This window comes from Scyliorhinus torazame, chromosome 16 (assembly GCF_047496885.1).
Source record: "Scyliorhinus torazame isolate Kashiwa2021f chromosome 16, sScyTor2.1, whole genome shotgun sequence".
NCBI lineage: Eukaryota > Metazoa > Chordata > Chondrichthyes > Carcharhiniformes > Scyliorhinidae > Scyliorhinus > Scyliorhinus torazame.
The window spans coordinates 80,615,631-80,639,397 of NC_092722.1; the positions used below are offsets into that span (position 1 = coordinate 80,615,631).

General features: G+C 51.6%; 1 protein-coding gene across 2 annotated transcripts in view; it reads left to right on the forward strand.

Moving 5' to 3' along the window:
• Window positions 1-23,767, forward strand: part of LOC140392903 (lymphocyte activation gene 3 protein-like) — a 215,671-nt gene that overhangs the window by 125,381 nt on the left and 66,523 nt on the right. For both annotated transcript variants that reach the window (XM_072478673.1, XM_072478674.1), the window contains exons 7-8: window positions 8,953-9,080; window positions 15,509-15,561. In XM_072478673.1, coding sequence (XP_072334774.1) covers window positions 8,953-9,080; window positions 15,509-15,561 — 181 coding nt within the window. The remainder of the gene's footprint in view (window positions 1-8,952; window positions 9,081-15,508; window positions 15,562-23,767) is intronic.

Consider the following 23,767-nt stretch of genomic DNA (forward strand, 5'->3'; position numbering starts at 1 on the left):
AAAGCTCACTGTACGCTGTCCCCGTCAAACACTCCCAGGACAGTTACAGCACGGGGTTAGATACAGAGTAAAGCTCCCTCTACACTGTCGCCATCAAACACTCCCAGGATAGGTACAGCACGGGGTTAGATACAGAGGAAAGCTCCCTCTACACTGTCCCCATCAAACACTCCCAGGACGGGTACAGCACGGGGATAGATACTGAGTAAAGCTCCCTCTGCACTATCCCCATCAAACACTCCCAGGACTGGTACAGCACTGGGTGAGATACAGAGGAAAGCTCCCTCTACACAGTCCCCATCAAACACTCCCAGGACAGGTACAGAACGGGGTTAGATACAGAGTAAAGCTCCCTCTACACTGTCCCCATCAAACACTCCCAAGACAGGTACAGCGTGGTGTTAGATATAGAGTAAAGCTCCCTCTGCACTGTCCCCATCAAACACTCTCAGGACAGGTACAGCACGGGGTTAGATACAGAGTAAAGCTCCCTCTACACTGTCCCCATCAAACACTCCCAGGACAGGTACAGCACGGGGTTAGATACAGAGTAAAGCTCCCTTTACACTGTCCCCATCAAACACTCCAAGGACAGGTACAGCACGGGGTTAGATACAGAGTAAAGCTCCCTCTACACTGTCGCCATTAAACAGTCCCAGGACAGGTACAGCACGGGGTTAGATACAGAGGAAAGCTCCCTCTACACTGTCCCCATCATACACTCCCATGACAGTTACAGCACAGGGTTAGATACAGAGTAAAGCTCCCTCTCCACTGTCCCCATCAAACATTCCCAGGACAGTTACAGCACGGGGTTAGATACAGAGTAAAGCTCCCTCTACACTGTCGCCATCAAACACTCCCAGGATAGGTACAGCACGGGGTTAGATACAGAGGAAAGCTCCCTCTACACTGTCCCCATCAAACACTCCCAGGACGGGTACAGCACGGGGATAGACACTGAGTAAAGCTCCCTCTACACTGTCGCCATTAAACAGTCCCAGGACAGGTACAGCACGGGGTTAGATACAGAGGAAAGCTCCCTCTACACTGTCCCCATCATACACTCCCATGACAGTTACAGCACAGGGTTAGATACAGAGTAAAGCTCCCTCTCCACTGTCCCCATCAAACATTCCCAGGACAGTTACAGCACGGGGTTAGATACAGAGTAAAGCTCCCTCTACACTGTCGCCATCAAACACTCCCAGGATAGGTACAGCACGGGGTTAGATACAGAGGAAAGCTCCCTCTACACTGTCCCCATCAAACACTCCCAGGACGGGTACAGCACGGGGATAGACACTGAGTAAAGCTCCCTCTGCACTATCCCCATCAAACACTCCCAGGACTGGTACAGCACGGGGTTAGATACAGAGGAAAGCTCCCTCTACACAGTCCCCATCAAACACTCCCAAGACAGGTACAGCGTGGGGTTAGATATAGAGTAAAGCTCCCTCTGCACTGTCCCCATCAAACACTCTCAGGACAGGTACAGCACGGGGTTAGATACAGAGTAAAGCTCCCTCTACACTGTCCCCATCAAACACTCCGAGAACAGGTGCAGCGCAGGGTTAGATACAGAGTAAAGCAAACTCTACACTGTCCCCATCAAACACACCCAGGACATGTGCAGCACGGGGTTAGATACAGAGTAAAGCTCCCTCTACACTGTCCCCATAAAACACTCCCAGGACAGGTACAGCACGGGGTGAGATACAGAGTAAAGCTCCCTCTACACTGTCCCCATCAAACACTCCCAGGACAGGTACAGCACGGGGCTAGATACAGAGTAAAGCTCCCTCTACACTGTCCCCATCAAACACTCCCAGGACAGGTACAGCGCAGGGTTAGATACAGAGTAAAGCTCCCTCTACACTGTCCCCATCAAACACTCCCAGGACAGGTACAGCACGGGGTTAGATACAGAGTAAAGCTCCGTTTTCACTGTCCCCATCAAACACTCCCAGGACAGGTACAGCACGGGGTTAGATACAGAGTAAAGCTCCCTCTACACTGTCGCCATCAAACACTCCCAGGACAGGTACAGCACGGGGTTAGATACAGAGTAAAGCTCCCTCTACACTGTCCCCATCAAACACTACCAGGACAGGTACAGCACGGGGTTAGATACAGAGTGAAGCTCCCTCTACACTGTCCCCATCAAACACTCCCAGGACAGGTGCAGCACGGGGTTAGATACAGAGTAAAGCTCCCTCTACACTGTCCCCATCAAACACTCCCAGGACAGGTACAGCACGGGGTTAGATACAGAGTAAAGCTCCGTTTTCACTGTCCCCATCAAACACGCCCAGGACAGGTACAGCACGGGGTTAGATACAGAGTAAAGCTCCCTCTACCCTGTCCCCATCAAACATTCCCAGGACAGGTACAGCACGGGGTTAGATACAGAGTAAAGCTCCCTCTACACTGTCCCCATCAAACACTCTCAGGGCAGGTACAGCACGGGGTTAGATACAGAGTAGAGCTCCCTCTACACTGTCCCCATCAAACACTCCCAGGACAGGTACAGCACAGTGTTAGATACAGGAGTAAGGCTCCCTCTACACTGTCCCCATCAAACACTCCCAGGACAGGTACAGCACGGGGTTAGATACAGAGTAAAGCTCCCTCTGCACTGTCCCCATCAAACACTCCCAGGACAGGTACAGCACGGGGTTAGATACAGAGTATAGCTCCCTCTACACTGTCCCCATCAAACACTCCCAGGACAGGTACAGCACGGGGTTAGATACAGAGTAAAGCTCCCTCTACACTGTCCCCATCAAACATTCCCAGGACAGGCACATCACGGGGTTAGTTACAGAGTAAAGTTCCCTCTACACTGTCCCCATCAAACACTCCGAGGACAGGCACAGCACGGGGTTAGATACAGAGTAAAGCTCACTGTACGCTGTCCCCGTCAAACACTCCCAGGACAGTTACAGCACGGGGTTAGATACAGAGTAAAGCTCCCTCTACACTGTCGCCATCAAACACTCCCAGGATAGGTACAGCACGGGGTTAGATACAGAGGAAAGCTCCCTCTACACTGTCCCCATCAAACACTCCCAGGACGGGTACAGCACGGGGATAGATACTGAGTAAAGCTCCCTCTGCACTATCCCCATCAAACACTCCCAGGACTGGTACAGCACTGGGTGAGATACAGAGGAAAGCTCCCTCTACACAGTCCCCATCAAACACTCCCAGGACAGGTACAGAACGGGGTTAGATACAGAGTAAAGCTCCCTCTACACTGTCCCCATCAAACACTCCCAAGACAGGTACAGCGTGGGGTTAGATATAGAGTAAAGCTCCCTCTGCACTGTCCCCATCAAACACTCTCAGGACAGGTACAGCACGGGGTTAGATACAGAGTAAAGCTCCCTCTACACTGTCCCCATCAAACACTCCCAGGACAGGTACAGCACGGGGTTAGATACAGAGTAAAGCTCCCTTTACACTGTCCCCATCAAACACTCCAAGGACAGGTACAGCACGGGGTTAGATACAGAGTAAAGCTCCCTCTACACTGTCGCCATTAAACAGTCCCAGGACAGGTACAGCACGGGGTTAGATACAGAGGAAAGCTCCCTCTACACTGTCCCCATCATACACTCCCATGACAGTTACAGCACAGGTTTAGATACAGAGTAAAGCTCCCTCTCCACTGTCCCCATCAAACATTCCCAGGACAGTTACAGCACGGGGTTAGATACAGAGTAAAGCTCCCTCTACACTGTCGCCATCAAACACTCCCAGGATAGGTACAGCACGGGGTTAGATACAGAGGAAAGCTCCCTCTACACTGTCCCCATCAAACACTCCCAGGACGGGTACAGCACGGGGATAGACACTGAGTAAAGCTCCCTCTGCACTATCCCCATCAAACACTCCCAGGACTGGTACAGCACGGGGTTAGATACAGAGGAAAGCTCCCTCTACACAGTCCCCATCAAACACTCCCAAGACAGGTACAGCGTGGGGTTAGATATAGAGTAAAGCTCACTCTGCACTGTCCCCATCAAACACTCTCAGGACAGGTACAGCACGGGGTTAGATACAGAGTAAAGCTCCCTCTACACTGTCCCCATCAAACACTCCGAGAACAGGTGCAGCGCAGGGTTAGATACAGAGTAAAGCAAACTCTACACTGTCCCCATCAAACACACCCAGGACATGTGCAGCACGGGGTTAGATACAGAGTAAAGCTCCCTCTACACTGTCCCCATAAAACACTCCCAGGACAGGTACAGCACGGGGTGAGATACAGAGTAAAGCTCCCTCTACACTGTCCCCATCAAACACTCCCAGGACAGGTACAGCACGGGGCTAGATACAGAGTAAAGCTCCCTCTACACTGTCCCCATCAAACACTCCCAGGACAGGTACAGCGCAGGGTTAGATACAGAGTAAAGCTCCCTCTACACTGTCCCCATCAAACACTCCCAGGACAGGTACAGCACGGGGTTAGATACAGAGTAAAGCTCCCTCTACACTGTCGCCATTAAACAGTCCCAGGACAGGTACAGCACGGGGTTAGATACAGAGTAAAGCTCCCTCTACACTGTCCCCATCATACACTGCCATGACAGGTACAGCATGGGGTTAGATACAGAGTAAAGCTCCCTCTACATTGTCCCCATCAAACACTCTCAGGGCAGGTACAGCACGGGGTTAGATACAGAGTAAAGCTCCCTCTACACAGTCCCCATCAAACACTCCCAAGACAGGTACAGCACAGGGTTAGATACAGAGTAAAGCTCCCTCTACACTGTCCCCATCAAACACTCCCAGGACAGGTACAGCACGGGGTTAGATATAGAGTAAAGCTCCCTCTGCACTGTCCCCATCAAACACTCTCAGGACAGGTACAGCACGGGGTTAGATACAGAGTAAAGCTCCCTCTACACTGTCCCCATCAAACACTCCGAGGACAGGTGCAGCACAGGGTGAGATACAGAGTAAAGCTAACTCTACACTGTCCCCATCAAACACACCCAGGACATGTGCAGCACGGGGTTAGATACAGAGTAAAGCTCCCTCTACACTGTCCCCATAAAACACTCCCAGGACAGGTACAGCACGGGGTGAGATACAGAGTAAAGCTCCCTCTACACTGTCCCCATCAAACACTCCCAGGACAGGTACAGCACGGGGCTAGATACAGAGTAAAGCTCCCTCTACCCTGTCCCCATCAAACACTCCCAGGACAGGTACAGCACGGGATTAGATACAGAGTAAAGCTCCCTTTACACTGTCCCCATCAAACACTCCAAGGACAGGTACAGCACGGGCTTAGATACAGAGTAAAGCTCCCTCTACATTGTCGCCATTAAACAGTCCCAGGACAGGTACAGCACGGGGTTAGATACAGAGGAAAGCTCCCTCTATACTGTCCCCATCAAACACTCCCAGGACAGGTACAGCACGGGGTTAGATACAGAGTAAAGCTCCCTCTACACTGTCACCATCAAACACTCCCAGGACAGGTGCAGCGCAGGGGAAGATACAGAGTAAAGCTCCCTCTACACTGTCCCCATCAAACACACCCAGAGCAGGTACAGCACGGGGTTAGATACAGAGTAAAGCTCCCTCTACACTGTCCCCATCAAACACTCCCAGGACAGGTACAGCACGGGGTTATATGTAGAGTAAATCTCCCTCCACACTGTCCCCATCAAACACTCCCAGGACAGGTACAGCACGGGGTTAGATACAGATAAATCTCCCTCTACACTGTCCCCATCAAACACTCCCAGGACAGGTACAGCACGGGGTTAGATACAGAGTAAAGCTCCGTTTTCACTGTCCCCATCAAACACTCCCAGGACAGGTACAGCACGGGGTTAGATACAGAGTAAAGCTCCCTCTACACTGTCGCCATCAAACACTCCCAGGACAGGTACAGCACGGGGTTAGATACAGAGTAAAGCTCCCTCTACACTGTCCCCATCAAACACTACCAGGACAGGTACAGCACGGGGTTAGATACAGAGTGAAGCTCCCTCTACACTGTCCCCATCAAACACTCCCAGGACAGGTGCAGCACGGGGTTAGATACAGAGTAAAGCTCCCTCTACACTGTCCCCATCAAACACTCCCAGGACAGGTACAGCACGGGGTTAGATACAGAGTAAAGCTCCGTTTTCACTGTCCCCATCAAACACGCCCAGGACAGGTACAGCACGGGGTTAGATACAGAGTAAAGCTCCCTCTACCCTGTCGCCATCAAACACTCCCAGGACAGGTACAGCACGGGGTTAGATACAGAGGAAAGCTCCCCTATACTGTCCCCATTAAACACTCCCAGGACAGGTACAGCATGGGGTTAGACACAGAGTAAAGCTCCCTCTACACTGTCCCCATCAAACACTCCCAGGACAGGTACTGCACGGGGCTAGATACAGAGTAAAGCTCCCTCTACACTGTCCCCATCAAACATTCCCAGGACAGGTACAGCACGGGGTTAGATACAGAGTAAAGCTCCCTCTACACTGTCCCCATCAAACACTCTCAGGGCAGGTACAGCACGGGGTTAGATACAGAGTAGAGCTCCCTCTACACTGTCCCCATCAAACACTCCCAGGACAGGTACAGCACAGTGTTAGATACAGGAGTAAGGCTCCCTCTACACTGTCCCCATCAAACACTCCCAGGACAGGTACAGCTAGGGGTTAGATACAGAGTAAAGCTCCCTCTGCACTGTCCCCATCAAACATTCCCAGGACAGGCACATCACGGGGTTAGTTACAGAGTAAAGTTCCCTCTACACTGTCCCCATCAAACACTCCGAGGACAGGCACAGCACGGGGTTAGATACAGAGTAAAGCTCACTCTACGCTGTCCCCGTCAAACACTCCCAGGACAGTTACAGCACGGGGTTAGATACAGAGTAAAGCTCCCTCTACACTGTCGCCATCAAACACTCCCAGGATAGGTACAGCACGGGGTTAGATACAGAGGGAAGCTCCCTCTACACTGTCCCCATCAAACACTCCCAGGACGGGTACAGCACGGGGATAGATACTGAGTAAAGCTCCCTCTGCACTATCCCCATCAAACACTCCCAGGACTGGTACAGCACGGGGTTAGATACAGAGGAAAGCTCCCTCTACACAGTTCCCATCAAACACTCCCAGGACAGGTACAGAACGGGGTTAGATACAGAGTAAAGCTCCCTCTACACTGTCCCCATCAAACACTCCCAGGACAGGTACAGCACGAGGTTAGATACAGAGTAAAGCTCCCTTTACACTGTCCCCATCAAACACTCCAAGGACAGGTACAGCACGGGGTTAGATACAGAGTAAAGCTCCCTCTACACTGTCGCCATTAAACAGTCCCAGGACAGGTACAGCACGGGGTTAGATACAGAGGAAAGCTCCCTCTACACTGTCCCCATCATACACTCCCATGACAGGTACAGCATGGGGTTAGATACAGAGTAAAGCTCCCTCTACATTGTCCCCATCAAACACTCTCAGGGCAGGTACAGCACGGGGTTAGATACAGAGTAAAGCTCCCTCTACACTGTCCCCATCAAACACTCTCAGGGCAGGTACAGCACGGGGTTAGATACAGAGTAAAGCTCCCTCTACACTGTCCCCATCAAACACTCCCAGGACAGGTACAGCACGGGGTTAGATACAGAGTAAAGCTCCCTCTACACTGTCCCCATCAAACACTCCCAGGACAGGTACAGCACGGGGTTAGATACAGAGTTAAGCTCCCTCTACACTGTCCCCATCAAACACTCCCAAGACAGGTACAGCGTGGGGTTAGATATAGAGTAAAGCTCCCTCTGCACTGTCCCCATCAAACACTCTCAGGACAGCTACAGCACGGGGTTAGATACAGAGTAAAGCTCCCTCTACACTGTCCCCATCAAACACTCCCAGGACAGGTACAGCACGGGGTTAGATACAGAGTAAAGCTCCCTCTACACTGTCCCCATCAAACACTCCGAGGACAGGTGCAGCGCAGGGTTAGATACAGAGTAAAGCTAACTCTACACTGTCCCCATCAAACACACCCAGGACATGTGCAGCACGGGGTTAGATACAGAGTAAAGCTCCCTCTACACTGTCCCCATCAAACACTTCCAGGACAGGTACAGCACGGGGCTAGATACAGAGTAAAGCTCCCTCTACACTGTCCCCATCAAACACTCCCAGGACAGGTACAGCACGGGGTTAGATACAGAGTAAAGCTCCCTTTACACTGTCCCCATCAAACACTCCAAGGACAGGTACAGCACGGGGTTAGATACAGAGTAAAGCTCCCTCTACACTGTCGCCATTAAACAGTCCCAGGACAGGTACAGCACGGGGTTAGATACAGAGGAAAGCTCCCTCTACACTGTCCCCATCATACACTCCCATGACAGGTACAGCATGGGGTTAGATACAGAGTAAAGCTCCCTCTACATTGTCCCCATCAAACACTCTCAGGGCAGGTACAGCACGGGGTTAGATACAGAGTAAAGCTCCCTCTACACTGTCCCCATCAAACACTCTCAGGGCAGGTACAGCACGGGGTTAGATACAGAGTAAAGCTCCCTCTACACTGTCCCCATCAAACACTCCCAGGACAGGTACAGCACGGGGTTAGATACAGAGTAAATCTCCCTCTGCACTGTCCCCATCAAACACTCCCAGGACAGGTACAGCACGGGGTTTGATACAGAGTGAAGCTCCCTCTACACTCTCCCCATCAAACACTCCCAGGACTGGTACAGCACGGGGTTAGATACAGAGGAAAGCTCCCTTTACAGTGTCCCCATCAAACCCTCCCAGGACAGGTACAGCACGGGGTTAGATACAGAGTAAAGCTCCCTCTACACTGCCCGCATCAAACCCTCCCAGGACAGGTACAGCACGGTGTTAGATGCGAGTGCGTCTCGGATTTTGGGAATTAAATTGATTGATGTTTCCCTGTTCTGTGCAGAGCCGGTTATCAGTATCTTCGGGAAGGACAATTTAATCCTGATGATCGGAACATCAGCCTCTTTGCTCTTCCTGATTGTAATCTTCACGCTGATTGGCAACTGCCTGGCAAAGAGAGCCAGGAGGCGGGTAAGGGTACCAGGGCAAGGATTGGGCCATGCTCCCATGCCCATTCATTGATTCACTGATACAGTCTCACATCCCTCAAGAGAGAGCTGTCACTGCCCCTCAAAATCTAAACCTCTCTTTCTCTGCATCTCTCTTGTTGTGTTGGGTGCTCTGGATCCGTGGAACACATACAGGTCACCAACATTTGAAATAGTGCAACACTATTTTATTGAACCATTAACTGTTGTAACATACTCTGACTGTGGGTTAACACGATACTCGCTTTAACTAAAGACCTTTGCCTTGTCCTAACCAGTCGATGCACTTAGCACATGGTGAATGTCTGTGCTGCAGGCTGTGAGCTCTGTCCTCCTAGCTCGCTGCAGCTCGAATGAGCGGGAACTCTGATGCCCCCTGTCTTTATAGTGCGTGTGCTCTAAATGGTGAATGGCTGCGGTGTTGTGTGTGTTGATTGGTCCCACTGTGTCCATCAGTGTGTGGCTGCACCATGATATACTGGTGTATAATATGACATCCCCCCTTTTATAAAAGAATGCACCTGTATAGCAATAAATCGTGTATGGTGAGAATGTCCCTGACTACGTGTGTGCAAAATATTTATAGGACTATGGCCATGAGAACTAAGCTATTTACATGGGAAGGTGCCTGGTGCAGAATAACGAGATCAACGCTATATACAAACCATGTAAGCGATCAAACGGAAGAACAGAACAAATCAGAAAGTCCATAAGTCCACAAAGTTCACAAATCAAGTCTCTGAGGTGGGCGACGAATTCTGGTTGACCGCCTCAAGGGTGGGTCAGGAGCCGCCGGCTGAGGAGCGGGCTGGACTGCGTCCGAGTGAGGAGGATGCAGAGTGACCAGGATCTCTGCATAGTCCATGGCAGGGTCAGCAGGAGGGCGAGGCAACAGTGGAGGATCATGTAGCGAGCGCGGAACGAGACAAAGGGCACGTCGATTACGGTGTAGAATGGAGCCATCCGTTAGACGAACCAGGAATGAGCGGGGGGCCACCTGCCGAAGGACCACAGCGGTTGCGGACCTGCCACCATCTGGAAGGTGGACGCGGACATTGTCATCTGGAGCCAGAGCAGGGAGATCAGCTGCACGGGAGTCATGAGCCGCCTTGTGCTGTGTACGAGACAGTTGCATCCGTCGAAGGACCGGAACGTGGTCGAGGTCTGGGACATGAATGGACGGCACCGTCGTCCTCAGGGTGCGACCCATGAGCAGCTGGGCTGGAGACAGGCCAGTGGACAGTGGGGCAGAGCGATAGGCCAGCAGGGCGAGGTAGAAATCGGACCCAGCATCAGCAGCCTTGCAGAGGAGCCGTTTGACTATGTGGACGCCCTTCTCTGCTTTGCCGTTAGATTGGGGGTGCAGGGGACTGGATGTCACATGGGCAAAATTGTACCGCCTGGCAAAGTTGGACCATTCTTGGCTGGCGAAGCAGGGGCGATTGTCCGACATCACCGTGAGCGGGATGCCGTGTCGAGCAAAGGTGTCCTGGCAGGCACGGATTACTGCAGACGATGTGATGTCGTGCAACCGTATCACCTCCGGGTAATTTGAAAAGTAGTCCACGATCAGGACATAGTCCCTGCCCAGCGTGTGGAACAGGTCGATACCCACCTTGGTCCAAGGGGACGTGATCAACTCATGGGGCTGCAGGGTCTCACGTGGTTGGGCCGGCTGGAAGCGCTGACAAGTGGGGCAGTTGAGCACTGTGTTGGCTATGTCCTCATTAATGCCGGGCCAGTACACTGCCTCTCAGCCCGTCGGCGGCACTTTTCCACGCCAAGGGGGCCTTTGTGCAGCTGTTCCAGGACGAGCTGGCGCATGCTATGCGGGATGACAATGCGGTCCAGTTTCAGAAGAACCCTGTCTACTACCGCCAGATCATCTCTGACATTATAGAACTGAGGGCATTGGCCCTTGAGCCACCCGTCTGTTAGGTGGCGCATGACACGCTGTAACAATGGGTCAGCCGCTGTCTTGCGGCGAATTTGGATGAGGCGTCCATCCGTGGCACGTAGATTGGAGGCCGCGAATGCCACATGGGCGTCAACCTGGCAGACGAATCCCGCTGAGTCACACGGAGTGTTAACTGCCCTGGAAAGAGCGTCGGCAATGATGAGGTCTTTGCCTGGGGTGTACACCAGCTGGAAGTCATATCGCCGGAGCTTGAGCAGAATACGCTGGAGGCGAGGCGTCATATCGTTCAAGTCTTTCTGTATTATATTGACCAGCGGGCGATGGTCGGTCTCGACGGTGAATCGAGGAAGGCCGTACACATAATCGTGAAACTTAACCACACCGGTCAGAAGGCCCAGACACTTCTTTTCTATCTGCGCGTAGCGCTGTACCGTGGGAGTCGTGACGCGTGATGCATATGCAACGGGGCCCATGCTGAAGCCTCATCACGTTGAAGGAGCACTGCCCCAATGCGAGATTGGCTGGCATCGGTCACAATTTTGGTCTCTTTTGCTGGATCAAAGAAAGCTAAGACCGGGGCCGTGGTGAGTTTGGTTTTGAGTTCTCTCCATTCGCGCTCGTGGGCAGGGAGCCATTAGAAGTCTGTCGTCTTCCTGACCAGGTACCTGAGAGCCGTGGTATCAGAGGCGAGGTTAGGGATAAACTTCCCTAAAAAACTGACCATGCCCAGAAATCGGAGGACCGCCTTCTTGTCCTCTGGCGTTTTCATGGCTGTGATAGCAGCCATCTTGTCCGCCTCCGGCTGCACACCCAATTGGGAGATGTGGTCCCCGAGGAACTTGAGTTCCGTCTGACCAAAAGAGCATTTGGCCCTGTTGAGGCGGAGGCCCTGCTCACGTATGCGTTTGAATACGCACTGGAGGCGACTGACATGCTCCTGTGCGATGGTGGACCAAATGATTATGTCGTCGACGTAGACGCGAACACCTTCAATGCCTTCCATCATTTGTTCCATGATCCTGTGGAACACTTCTGAAGCAGATATGATCCCAAACGGCATCCTGTTGTAACAATATATGCCAAAGGGGGTATTGAATGTGCACAGTTTTCTGCTGGATTCGTCGAGCTGGATTTGCCAGAATCCTTTTGAGGTGTCGAGTTTGGTGAAGAGCTTGGCCCAAGCCATCTCGCATGTGATATCTTCGCACTTGGGAATTGGATAATGCTCCCTCATGATATTGCGAATTAGGTCCTTGGGATCAATGCAAATTCTCAATTCGCCGGAAGGCTTTTTCACACATACCATGGAACTGACCCAATCGGTTGGTTCCGTGACTCTGGAGATCACTCCTTGGTCCTGGAGGTCCTGCAGCTGCTGCTTGAGGCGGTCCTTAAGGGGTGCTGGGACCCTGCGAGGTGCGTGCACCACAGGCGTGGCATTCTGTTTCAGTAAGATCTTGTACGTATATGGGAGCGTGCCCATGCCTTCGAAGACGTCGTGGTGCTGGTCGATGGTGGGCGTCGAGTTGCGCCCTGAAGTCAGTGTCCTGAAAGGCAGACGTGTCATCAGGAGAGAGAGAGTGAACTTTCTGAACTAGGTTCAACAGCTTGCATGCCTGCGCGACAAGCAGGGAGTCTTTTGAGGAGCCCACGATCTCGAAAGGAAGGATGGCTTTGCGTGACTTGTGCGTCACTTCAAGTTGGCACGAGCTGCTAGCAGGAATGGCATTGCCATTGTAATCCAATAGCTGGCAGGCTGATGGAAGGATGGCTGGTTTGACACAAAGGCTTTGGAGGTCAGACCGCGCAATGAGATTGGCGGAGGCACCAGTGTCCAGGAGGAATCGTATTTGGGACCGGTTGACCGTAAGGGTGGCACACCACTCATTGTCTGGATCGATGCTATATACCGACAGTGGCTGGAGTCTTTGCTTCGGGGACAGCCTGTTTTTTGTCACAACACCGACTCGAAAAGGCGCCTTCGGGTCCTCGGTGTCACTGCTGTGTGGGAGGTCCGTATCGGACTCGGTGACCGTGGGTTGAATTGCCCGGACATTCCTGCGAGGCTGGCTGAAGCGATAGGAATTGGCAGGCTGAACTGCTCGGCAGAAGGTAGCATAGTGGCTAAGTCTGCCACATCTTAGGCATTGTCGAGATTTGGCAGGGCATTGCCGTTTTAAATGGGCGGAGCTACAGTTGCCGCACATCGTAGCGTCAGCACGTTCGCTGCACCACCGCGCATGCGTGATGCGGTCGTGCGTGGTGCGCGCCTGCGCATTACGTTCTTCGACGTCGCCGTCCCCTCGTTTGGTGCGCACAAGCGCACGAAATGGCCGCCCTCATCCAGGCTGAGGCCCTGGAGTTGCTCAATCACTTGGACCCGTTCCGCCTCGTGGGGACCTTGCCGCGCCGTTTCAGCCGCTTGGATGTGGGAATACCGACTCGTGACGTTTTCGTGTAAGACACAGGTCTCAATGGCGGTCGTGAGGGTGAGCTGCTTTACTTTGAGGAGCTGCTGTCGTAGGGGGTCCAACTGAATGCCGAAAACGATCTGGTCGCGTATCATGGAGTCGGAGGCGGGCCCGTAACTGCAAGACTGCGCAAGGATGCGGAGGTGCGTGAGAAAGGATTGGAAAGGTCCATCCTTACCCTGCAAACGCTGTCGGAACATGTAGCGCTCAAAACTTTCATTCACCTCTACGCTGCAGAGAGTGTCAAACTTGAGGAAGACCGTCTTGAACTTTGTTTTATCTTCATCATCCGCAAAGGTGGGAGGAGGAGAGCAATCTTCCTGGTATCCGAGGCGTCCTCCCTGTCCGTGGCTTCGAGGAAGAGCTGGAAGCGCTGTTTGAAAATCTTCCAGTTGGCCCCTAGGTTGCCGGCGATGCGGAGCGGCGGCGGCGGGCTGATGTTGTCCATGTTGCAGGATGATGGAATGCTGGCGGAAGGCAGATCACTTGCAGGTAGGTCTAAGAAGTGCTAATATCCCTCAACTCCTGCCATCATGTTGTGTTGGGTGTTCTGGATCCGGGGAACACATACAGGTCACCAACACTTGAAATAGTGCAACATTATTTTATTGAATCATTTACTGTTGTAACATACTCTGACTGTGGGTTAACATGATACTAGCTTTAACTAAAGACCTTTGCCTTGTCCGAACCAGTCGATGCAGTCAGCACATGATGAATGTCTGTGCTGCAGACTGTGAGCTCTGTCCTCCTAGCTAGCTGCAACTGGAATGAGCGGGAACTCTGATGTCCCCTGTCTTTATAGTGCGTGTGCTCTCACTGGTGATTGGCTGCGGTGTTGTGTGTGTTGATTGGTCCCATTGTGTGTCCATCAGTGTGTGTCTGCACCATGATATACTGGTGTATATTATGACATCTCTGTCTCACTCTCTCTATTTCTCTGTCACTCCCTCTCTCATCTCTCCTTCACTCACTCTCACTCTCTGTCTCTCACTCCCTCTCTCTATCTGTCTCATACTCACTGTTTCTGAGTAACTCTCTCAAAATCCCTGTCTCTCGCTCTCTCAGTCTTTCTGTCTCCCCCTCTCTGTATCTCCCTCTCTGTCTCTCCATCTGCATCTCCATATTACTCTCAGTCTCTCCACCTCTGTCTCTCTCTCCTCTCACTCTTGCAGTCTATCGCTCTGTCTCACTGAGTTGCTGTCTCCCTTTCTCCCTGTCTCTCCCTCACTCTCATCCCTCTCCCTCCCTCTCTCTCTGTCACGCTCTCCCTTGCTTGCTGTCGCGCTCTCGCTCTCTCTCTCTTTCTCTCTGTCCCTTTCTCTCTCTGTCACTTTCCCCCTGTCTCTTTCTCTCTCTCTTTAGCTCTCGTTCTTGTCATGTTCTGTAGACAGGCCAAAATGAATGATGAACTGCAGAACATACAGTTTAAATAATTTATTATGAAACACATGCGTGATAAGATAACTAGGATAAAGAAAATAATAAACTACTAACACGAATTAACTATTGTAGAACTACTGAAAAATATGTCTATCCACCAACACGACTTACTCCCAACTCCCCAGCTACAGGGTTATGTGATGGGTTTACACTGCCACCTAGTGGTCGGAGGTCACGCTAAACATTATGTTCAAACTTGCTTTATGCATATCATCACAGCTCTCGCTCTCTCTCTGCCCGTCATGCTGTGTGACTCCCTCTGTCTCTCTGTCGCTGTCTCTCACTCTCCCTGGCTGCCTGTCTGGCTGTTTCTCGGTGGCTGTCTCTCTCTCTCTCTCCCTGTTTCTGTCTCTCAATCTTGCACTCTCTCTATCTCGCTCTGTCCCTCTCTCTCGCCCACTGTCTTTCTCACTCTCTCTCATTCTCTCTTTCTCTCTCCCCCTCTCTCTCTCTGTTTTTCTGCCTCACTGCCTCACAGTCTCCGTCTCGCTCTCTCTCCCTCTCTTCCATCCTAAATCTCTCATCATTGCAAAATGTTTACTCCATTGCTAACTCGGAATGTCTGTTCTTTCCTCACAGAGACAAGCATTGAGGAGATTGAGACACCCTCTGTGCCGGGAGCACAGTCACCAGTGAGTTACCTCGAAACATCTCTCAAATACCCCTTCACACCCAGAATCTGCCAACCAGACGCTTAACTTGATCCCAAATGCTGTCCCTATCCTGGGAGTGTTTGAGGGACAGTGCAGAGGGAGCTTTACTCTGTATCTAACCCCGTGCTGTACCTGCCCTGGGAGTGTTTGATGGGGACAGTGTAGAGGGAGCTTTACTCTGTATCTAACCCCGTGCTGTCCCTATCCTGGGAGTGTTTGATGGGGACAGTGTAGAGGGAGCTTTACTCTGTATCTAACCCCGTGCTGTACCTGTCCTGGGAGTGTTTGATGGGACAGTGTAGAGGGAGCTTTACTCTGTATCTAACCCCGTGCTGTACCTGCCCTGGGAGTGTTTGATGGGGACAGTGTAGAGGGAGCGTTACTCTGTATCTAACCCCGTGCTGTCCCTATCCTGGGAGTGTTTGATGGGGACAGTGTAGAGGGAGCTTTACTCTGTATCTAACCCCGTGCTGTACCTGCCCTGGGAGTGTTTGATGGGGACAGTGTAGAGGGAGCTTTACTCTGTATCTAACCCGGTGCTGTACCTGCCCTGGGAGTGTTTGATGGGGACAGTGTAGAGGGAGCTTTACTCTGAATCTAACCCTGTGCTGTACCTGTCCTGGGAGTGTTTGATGGTGACAGTGTAGAGGGAGCTTTACTCTGTATCTAACCCTATGCTGTTACTGCCCTGGAAGTGTTTAATGGGTACAGTGCAGAGGGAGCTTTACTCTATCTAATCTCGTGCTGTACCTGTCCTGGGAGTGTTTGATGGGGACAGTGTAGAGGGAGCATTGCTCTGTATCTAACCCCGTGCTGTACCTGTCCTGGGAGTGTTTGATGGGGACAGTGTAGAGGGAGCTTTACTCTGTATCTAACACCATGCTGTACCTGTCCTTGGAGTGTTTGATGGGGACACTGTAGAGGGAGCTTTACTCTGTATCTAACCCCGTGCTGTACATGGCCTGGGTGTGTTTGATGGGGACAGTGTAGAGGGAGCTTTATTCTGTATCTAACCCTGTGCTGTACCTGTCCTGGGAGTGTTTGATGGGGCAGTGTAGAGGGAGCTTTACTCTGTATCTAACCTTGTGCTGTACCTGTCCTGGGAGTGTTTGATGGGGGACAGTGTAGAGGGAGCTTTACTCTGTATCTAACTCCATGCTGTACCTGTCCTGGGAGTGTTTGATTGGGGACTGTGTGGAGGGAGCTTTACTCTATATCTAACCCCATGCTGTACCTGACCTGGGAGTGTTTGATGGGGACAGTGTAGAGGGAGCTTTACTCTGTATCTAACCCCGTGTTGTACCTGTCCTGGGAGTGTTTGATGGGACAGTGTAGAGGGAGCTTTACTCTGTATCTAACCCCGTGCTGTACCTGCCCTGGGAGTGTTTGATGGGGACAGTGCAGAGGGAGCTTTACTCTGGATCTAACCCCGTGCTGTACCTGTCCTGGGAGTGTTTGATGGGACAGTGTAGAGGGAGCTTTACTCTGTATCTAACCCCGTGCTGTACCTGCCCTGGGAGTGTTTGATGGGGACAGTGTAGAGGCAGCTTTACTCTGTATCTAACCCCGTGCTGTACCTGCCCTGGGAGTGTTTGATGGGGACAGTGTAGAGGGAGCTTTACTCTGAATCTAACCCTATGCTGTTACTGCCCTGGAAGTGTTTAATGGGTACAGTGCAGAGGGAGCTTTACTCTATCTAACCCCGTGCTGTACCTGTCCTGGGAGTGTTTGATGGGGACAGTGTAGAGGGAGCTTTACTCTGTATCTAACCCCGTGCTGTACCTGTCCTGGGAGTGTTTGATGGGGACACTGTAGAGGGAGCTTTACTCTGTATCTAACCCCGTGCTGTACATGGCCTGGGTGTGTTTGATGGGGGACAGTGTAGAGGGAGCTTTACTCTGTATCTAACCCCATGCTGTACCTGACCTGGGAGTGTTTGATGGGGGACAGTGTAGAGGGTGCTTTACTCTGTATCTAACCACGTGCTGTACCTGTCCTGGGAGTGTTTGATGGGGGACTGTGTAGAGGGAGCTTACTCTGTTTCTAACCCCGTGTGTACCTGTCCTGGGAGTGTTTGATGGGGACAGTGTAGAGGGAGCTTTACTCTGAATCTAACCACGTGCTGTACCTGTCCTGGGAGTGTTTGATGGGGGACTGTGTAGAGGGAGCTTACTCTGTTTCTAACCCCGTGTGTACCTGTCCTGGGAGTGTTTGATGGGGACAGTGTAGAGGGAGCTTTACTCTGTTTCTAACCCCGTGCTGTACCTGTCCTGGGAGTATTTGATGGGGACAGTGTAGAGGGAGCTTTACTCTGAATCTAACCCTGTGCTGTACCTGTCCTGGGAGTGTTTGATGGGGACAGTGTAGAGCGAGCTTTACTCTGTATCTAACCCCGTGCTGTACCTGTCCTGGGAGTGTTTGATGGTGACAGTGTAGAGGGAGCTTTACTCTGTATCTAACCCTATGCTGTTACTGCCCTGGAAGTGTTTAATGGGTACAGTGCAGAGGGAGCTTTACTCTATCTAATCTCGTGCTGTACCTGTCCTGGGAGTGTTTGATGGGGACAGTGTAGAGGGAGCATTACTCTGTATCTAACCCCGTGCTGTACCTGTCCTGGGATTGTTTGATGGGGCAGTGTAGAGGGAGCTTTACTCTGTATCTAACCTTGTGCTGTACCTGTCCTGGGAGTGTTTGATGGGGGACAGTGTAGAGGGAGCTTTACTCTGTATCTAACCCCATGCTGTACCTGTCCTGGGAGTGTTTGATTGGGGACTGTGTGGAGGGAGCTTTACCCTATATCTAACCCCATGCTGTACCTGACCTGGGAGTGTTTGATGGGGGACAGTGTAGAGGGTGCTTTACTCTGTATCTAACCCCGTGCTGTACCTGTCCTGGGAGTGTTTGATGGTGACAGTGTAGAGGGAGCTTTACTCTGTATCTAACCCTATGCTGTTACTGCCCTGGAAGTGTTTAATGGGTACAGTGCAGAGGGAGCTTTACTCGATCTAATCTCGTGCTGTACCTGTCCTGGGAGTGTTTGATGGGGACAGTGTAAAGGGAGCATTACTCTGTATCTAACCACGTGCTGTACCTGTCCTGGGAGTGTTTGATGGGGACAGTGTAGAGGGAGCTTTACTCTGTATCTAACACCGTGCTGTACCTGTCCTGGGAGTGTTTAATGGGGACAGTGTAGAGGGAGCTTTACTCTGTATCTAACCTTGTGCTGTACCTGTCCTGGGAGTGTTTGATGGGGGACAGTGTAGAGGGAGCTTTACTCTGTATCTAACCCCATGCTGTACCTGTCCTGGGAGTGTTTGATGGGGGACTGTGTGGAGGGAGCTTTACTCTATATCTAACCCCATGCTGTAACTGACCTGGGAGTGTTTAATGGGGACAGAGTAGAGGGAGCTTTACTCTATATCTAACCCCATGCTGTACCTGTCCTGGGAGTGTTTGATGGGGACAGTGTAGAGGGAGCTTTACTCTGTAGCTAACCCCGTGCTGTACCTGTCCTGGGAGTGTTTGATGGGGACAGTGTAGAGGGAGCTTTACTCTGTATCTAACCACGTGCTGTACCTGTCCTGGGAGTGTTTGATGGGGACAGTGTAGAGGGAGCTTTACTCTGTTTCTAACCCCGTGTGTACCTGTCCTGGGAGTGTTTGATGGGGACAGTGTAGAGGGAGCTTTACTCTGTTTCTAACCCCGTGCTGTACCTGTCCTGGGAGTATTTGATGGGGACAGTGTAGAGGGAGCTTTACTCTGAATCTAACCCTGTGCTGTACCTGTCCTGGGAGTGTTTGATGGGGACAGTGTAGAGCGAGCTTTACTCTGTATCTAACCCCGTGCTGTACCTGTCCTGGGAGTGTTTGATGGTGACAGTGTAGAGGGAGCTTTACTCTGAATCTAACCCTATGCTGTTACTGCCCTGGAAGTGTTTAATGGGTACAGTGCAGAGGGAGCTTTACTCTATCTAATCTCGTGCTGTACCTGTCCTGGGAGTGTTTGATGGGGACAGTGTAGAGGGAGCATTACTCTGTATCTAACCCCGTGCTGTACCTGTCCTGGGATTGTTTGATGGGGCAGTGTAGAGGGAGCTTTACTCTGTATCTAACCTTGTGCTGTACCTGTCCTGGGAGTGTTTGATGGGGGACAGTGTAGAGGGAGCATTACTATGTATCTAACTCCATGCTGTACCTGACCTGGGAGTGTTTGATGGGGACAGTGTAGAGGGAGCTTTACTCTGTATCTAACCCCGTGTTGTACCTGTCCTGGGAGTGTTTGATGGGACAGTGTAGAGGGAGCTTTACTCTGTATCTAACCCCGTGCTGTACCTGCCCTGGGAGTGTTTGATGGGGACAGTGCAGAGGGAGCTTTACTCTGGAGCTAACCCCGTGCTGTACCTGTCCTGGGAGTGTTTGATGGGACAGTGTAGAGGGAGCTTTACTCTGTATCTAACCCCGTGCTGTACCTGCCCTGGGAGTGTTTGATGGGGACAGTGTAGAGGCAGCTTTACTCTGTATCTAACCCCGTGCTGTACCTGCCCTGGGAGTGTTTGATGGGGACAGTGTAGAGGGAGCTTTACTCTGAATCTAACCCTATGCTGTTACTGCCCTGGAAGTGTTTAATGGGTACAGTGCAGAGGGAGCTTTACTCTATCTAACCTCGTGCTGTACCTGTCCTGGGAGTGTTTGATGGGGACAGTGTAGAGGGAGCTTTACTCTGTATCTAACCCCGTGCTGTACCTGTCCTGGGAGTGTTTGATGGGGACACTGTAGAGGGAGCTTTACTCTGTATCTAACCCCGTGCTGTACATGGCCTGGGTGTGTTTGATGGGGGACAGTGTAGAGGGAGCTTTACTCTGTATCTAACCCCATGCTGTACCTGACCTGGGAGTGTTTGATGGGGTACAGTGTAGAGGGTGCTTTACTCTGTATCTAACCACGTGCTGTACCTGTCCTGGGAGTGTTTGATGGGGGACTGTGTAGAGGGAGCTTACTCTGTTTCTAACCCGTGTGTACCTGTCCTGGGAGTGTTTGATGGGGACAGTGTAGAGGGAGCTTTACTCTGAATCTAACCACGTGCTGTACCTGTCCTGGGAGTGTTTGATGGGGGACTGTGTAGAGGGAGCTTACTCTGTTTCTAACCCCGTGTGTACCTGTCCTGGGAGTGTTTGATGGGGACAGTGTAGAGGGAGCTTTACTCTGTTTCTAACCCCGTGCTGTACCTGTCATGGGAGTATTTGATGGGGACAGTGTAGAGGGAGCTTTACTCTGAATCTAACCCTGTGCTGTACCTGTCCTGGGAGTGTTTGATGGGGACAGTGTAGAGCGAGCTTTACTCTGTATCTAACCCCGTGCTGTACCTGTCCTGGGAGTGTTTGATGGTGACAGTGTAGAGGGAGCTTTACTCTGTATCTAACCCTATGCTGTTACTGCCCTGGAAGTGTTTAATGGGTACAGTGCAGAGGGAGCTTTACTCTATCTAATCTCGTGCTGTACCTGTCCTGGGAGTGTTTGATGGGGACAGTGTAGAGGGAGCATTACTCTGTATCTAACCCCGTGCTGTACCTGTCCTGGGATTGTTTGATGGGGCAGTGTAGAGGGAGCTTTACTCTGTATCTAACCTTGTGCTGTACCTGTCCTGGGAGTGTTTGATGGGGGACAGTGTAGAGGGAGCTTTACTCTGTATCTAACCCCATGCTGTACCTGTGCTGGGAGTGTTTGATTGGGGACTGTGTGGAGGGAGCTTTACCCTATATCTAACCCCATGCTGTACCTGACCTGGGAGTGTTTGATGGGGGACAGTGTAGAGGGTGCTTTACTCTGTATCTAACCCCGTGCTGTACCTGTCCTGGGAGTGTTTGATGGTGACAGTGTAGAGGGAGCTTTACTCTGTATCTAACCCTATGCTGTTACTGCCCTGGAAGTGTTTAATGGGTACAGTGCAGAGGGAGCTTTACTCTATCTAATCTCGTGCTGTACCTGTCCTGGGAGTGTTTGATGGGGACAGTGTAAAGGGAGCATTACTCTGTATCTAACCCCGTGCTGTACCTGTCCTGGGAGTGTTTGATGGGGACAGTGTAGAGGGAGCTTTACTCTGTATCTAACACCGTGCTGTACCTGTCCTGGGAGTGTTTAATGGGTACAGTGCAGAGGGAGCTTTACTCTATCTAATCTCGTGCTGTACCTGTCCTGGGAGTGTTTGATGGGGACAGTGTAGAGGGAGCATTACTCTGTATCTAACCCCGTGCTGTACCTGTCCTGGGATTGTTTGATGGGGCAGTGTAGAGGGAGCTTTACTCTGTATCTAACCTTGTGCTGTACCTGTCCTGGGAGTGTTTGATGGGGGACAGTGTAGAGGGAGCATTACTCTGTATCTAACTCCATGCTGTACCTGACCTGGGAGTGTTTGATGGGGACAGTGTAGAGGGAGCTTTACTCTGTATCTAACCCCGTGTTGTACCTGTCCTGGGAGTGTTTGATGGGACAGTGTAGAGGGAGCTTTACTCTGTATCTAACCCCGTGCTGTACCTGCCCTGGGAGTGTTTGATGGGGACAGTGCAGAGGGAGCTTTACTCTGGATCTAACCCCGTGCTGTACCTGTCCTGGGAGTGTTTGATGGGACAGTGTAGAGGGAGCTTTACTCTGTATCTAACCCCGTGCTGTACCTGCCCTGGGAGTGTTTGATGGGGACAGTGTAGAGGCAGCTTTACTCTGTATCTAACCCCGTGCTGTACCTGCCCTGGGAGTGTTTGATGGGGACAGTGTAGAGGGAGCTTTACTCTGAATCTAACCCTATGCTGTTACTGCCCTGGAAGTGTTTAATGGGTACAGTGCAGAGGGAGCTTTACTCTATCTAACCCCGTGCTGTACCTGTCCTGGGAGTGTTTGATGGGGACAGTGTAGAGGGAGCTTTACTCTGTATCTAACCCCGTGCTGTACCTGTCCTGGGAGTGTTTGATGGGGACACTGTAGAGGGAGCTTTACTCTGTATCTAACCCCGTGCTGTACATGGCCTGGGTGTGTTTGATGGGGGACAGTGTAGAGGGAGCTTTACTCTGTATCTAACCCCATGCTGTACCTGACCTGGGAGTGTTTGATGGGGGACAGTGTAGAGGGTGCTTTACTCTGTATCTAACCACGTGCTGTACCTGTCCTGGGAGTGTTTGATGGGGGACTGTGTAGAGGGAGCTTACTCTGTTTCTAACCCCGTGTGTACCTGTCCTGGGAGTGTTTGATGGGGACAGTGTAGAGGGAGCTTTACTCTGAATCTAACCACGTGCTGTACCTGTCCTGGGAGTGTTTGATGGGGGACTGTGTAGAGGGAGCTTACTCTGTTTCTAACCCCGTGTGTACCTGTCCTGGGAGTGTTTGATGGGGACAGTGTAGAGGGAGCTTTACTCTGTTTCTAACCCCGTGCTGTACCTGTCCTGGGAGTATTTGATGGGGACAGTGTAGAGGGAGCTTTACTCTGAATCTAACCCTGTGCTGTACCTGTCCTGGGAGTGTTTGATGGGGACAGTGTAGAGCGAGCTTTACTCTGTATCTAACCCCGTGCTGTACCTGTCCTGGGAGTGTTTGATGGTGACAGTGTAGAGGGAGCTTTACTCTGTATCTAACCCTATGCTGTTACTGCCCTGGAAGTGTTTAATGGGTACAGTGCAGAGGGAGCTTTACTCTATCTAATCTCGTGCTGTACCTGTCCTGGGAGTGTTTGATGGGGACAGTGTAGAGGGAGCATTACTCTGTATCTAACCCCGTGCTGTACCTGTCCTGGGATTGTTTGATGGGGCAGTGTAGAGGGAGCTTTACTCTGTATCTAACCTTGTGCTGTACCTGTCCTGGGAGTGTTTGATGGGGGACAGTGTAGAGGGAGCTTTACTCTGTATCTAACCCCATGCTGTACCTGTCCTGGGAGTGTTTGATTGGGGACTGTGTGGAGGGAGCTTTACCCTATATCTAACCCCATGCTGTACCTGACCTGGGAGTGTTTGATGGGGGACAGTGTAGAGGGTGCTTTACTCTGTATCTAACCCCGTGCTGTACCTGTCCTGGGAGTGTTTGATGGAGACAGTGTAGAGGGAGCTTTACTCTGTATCTAACCCTATGCTGTTACTGCCCTGGAAGTGTTTAATGGGTACAGTGCAGAGGGAGCTTTACTCGATCTAATCTCGTGCTGTACCTGT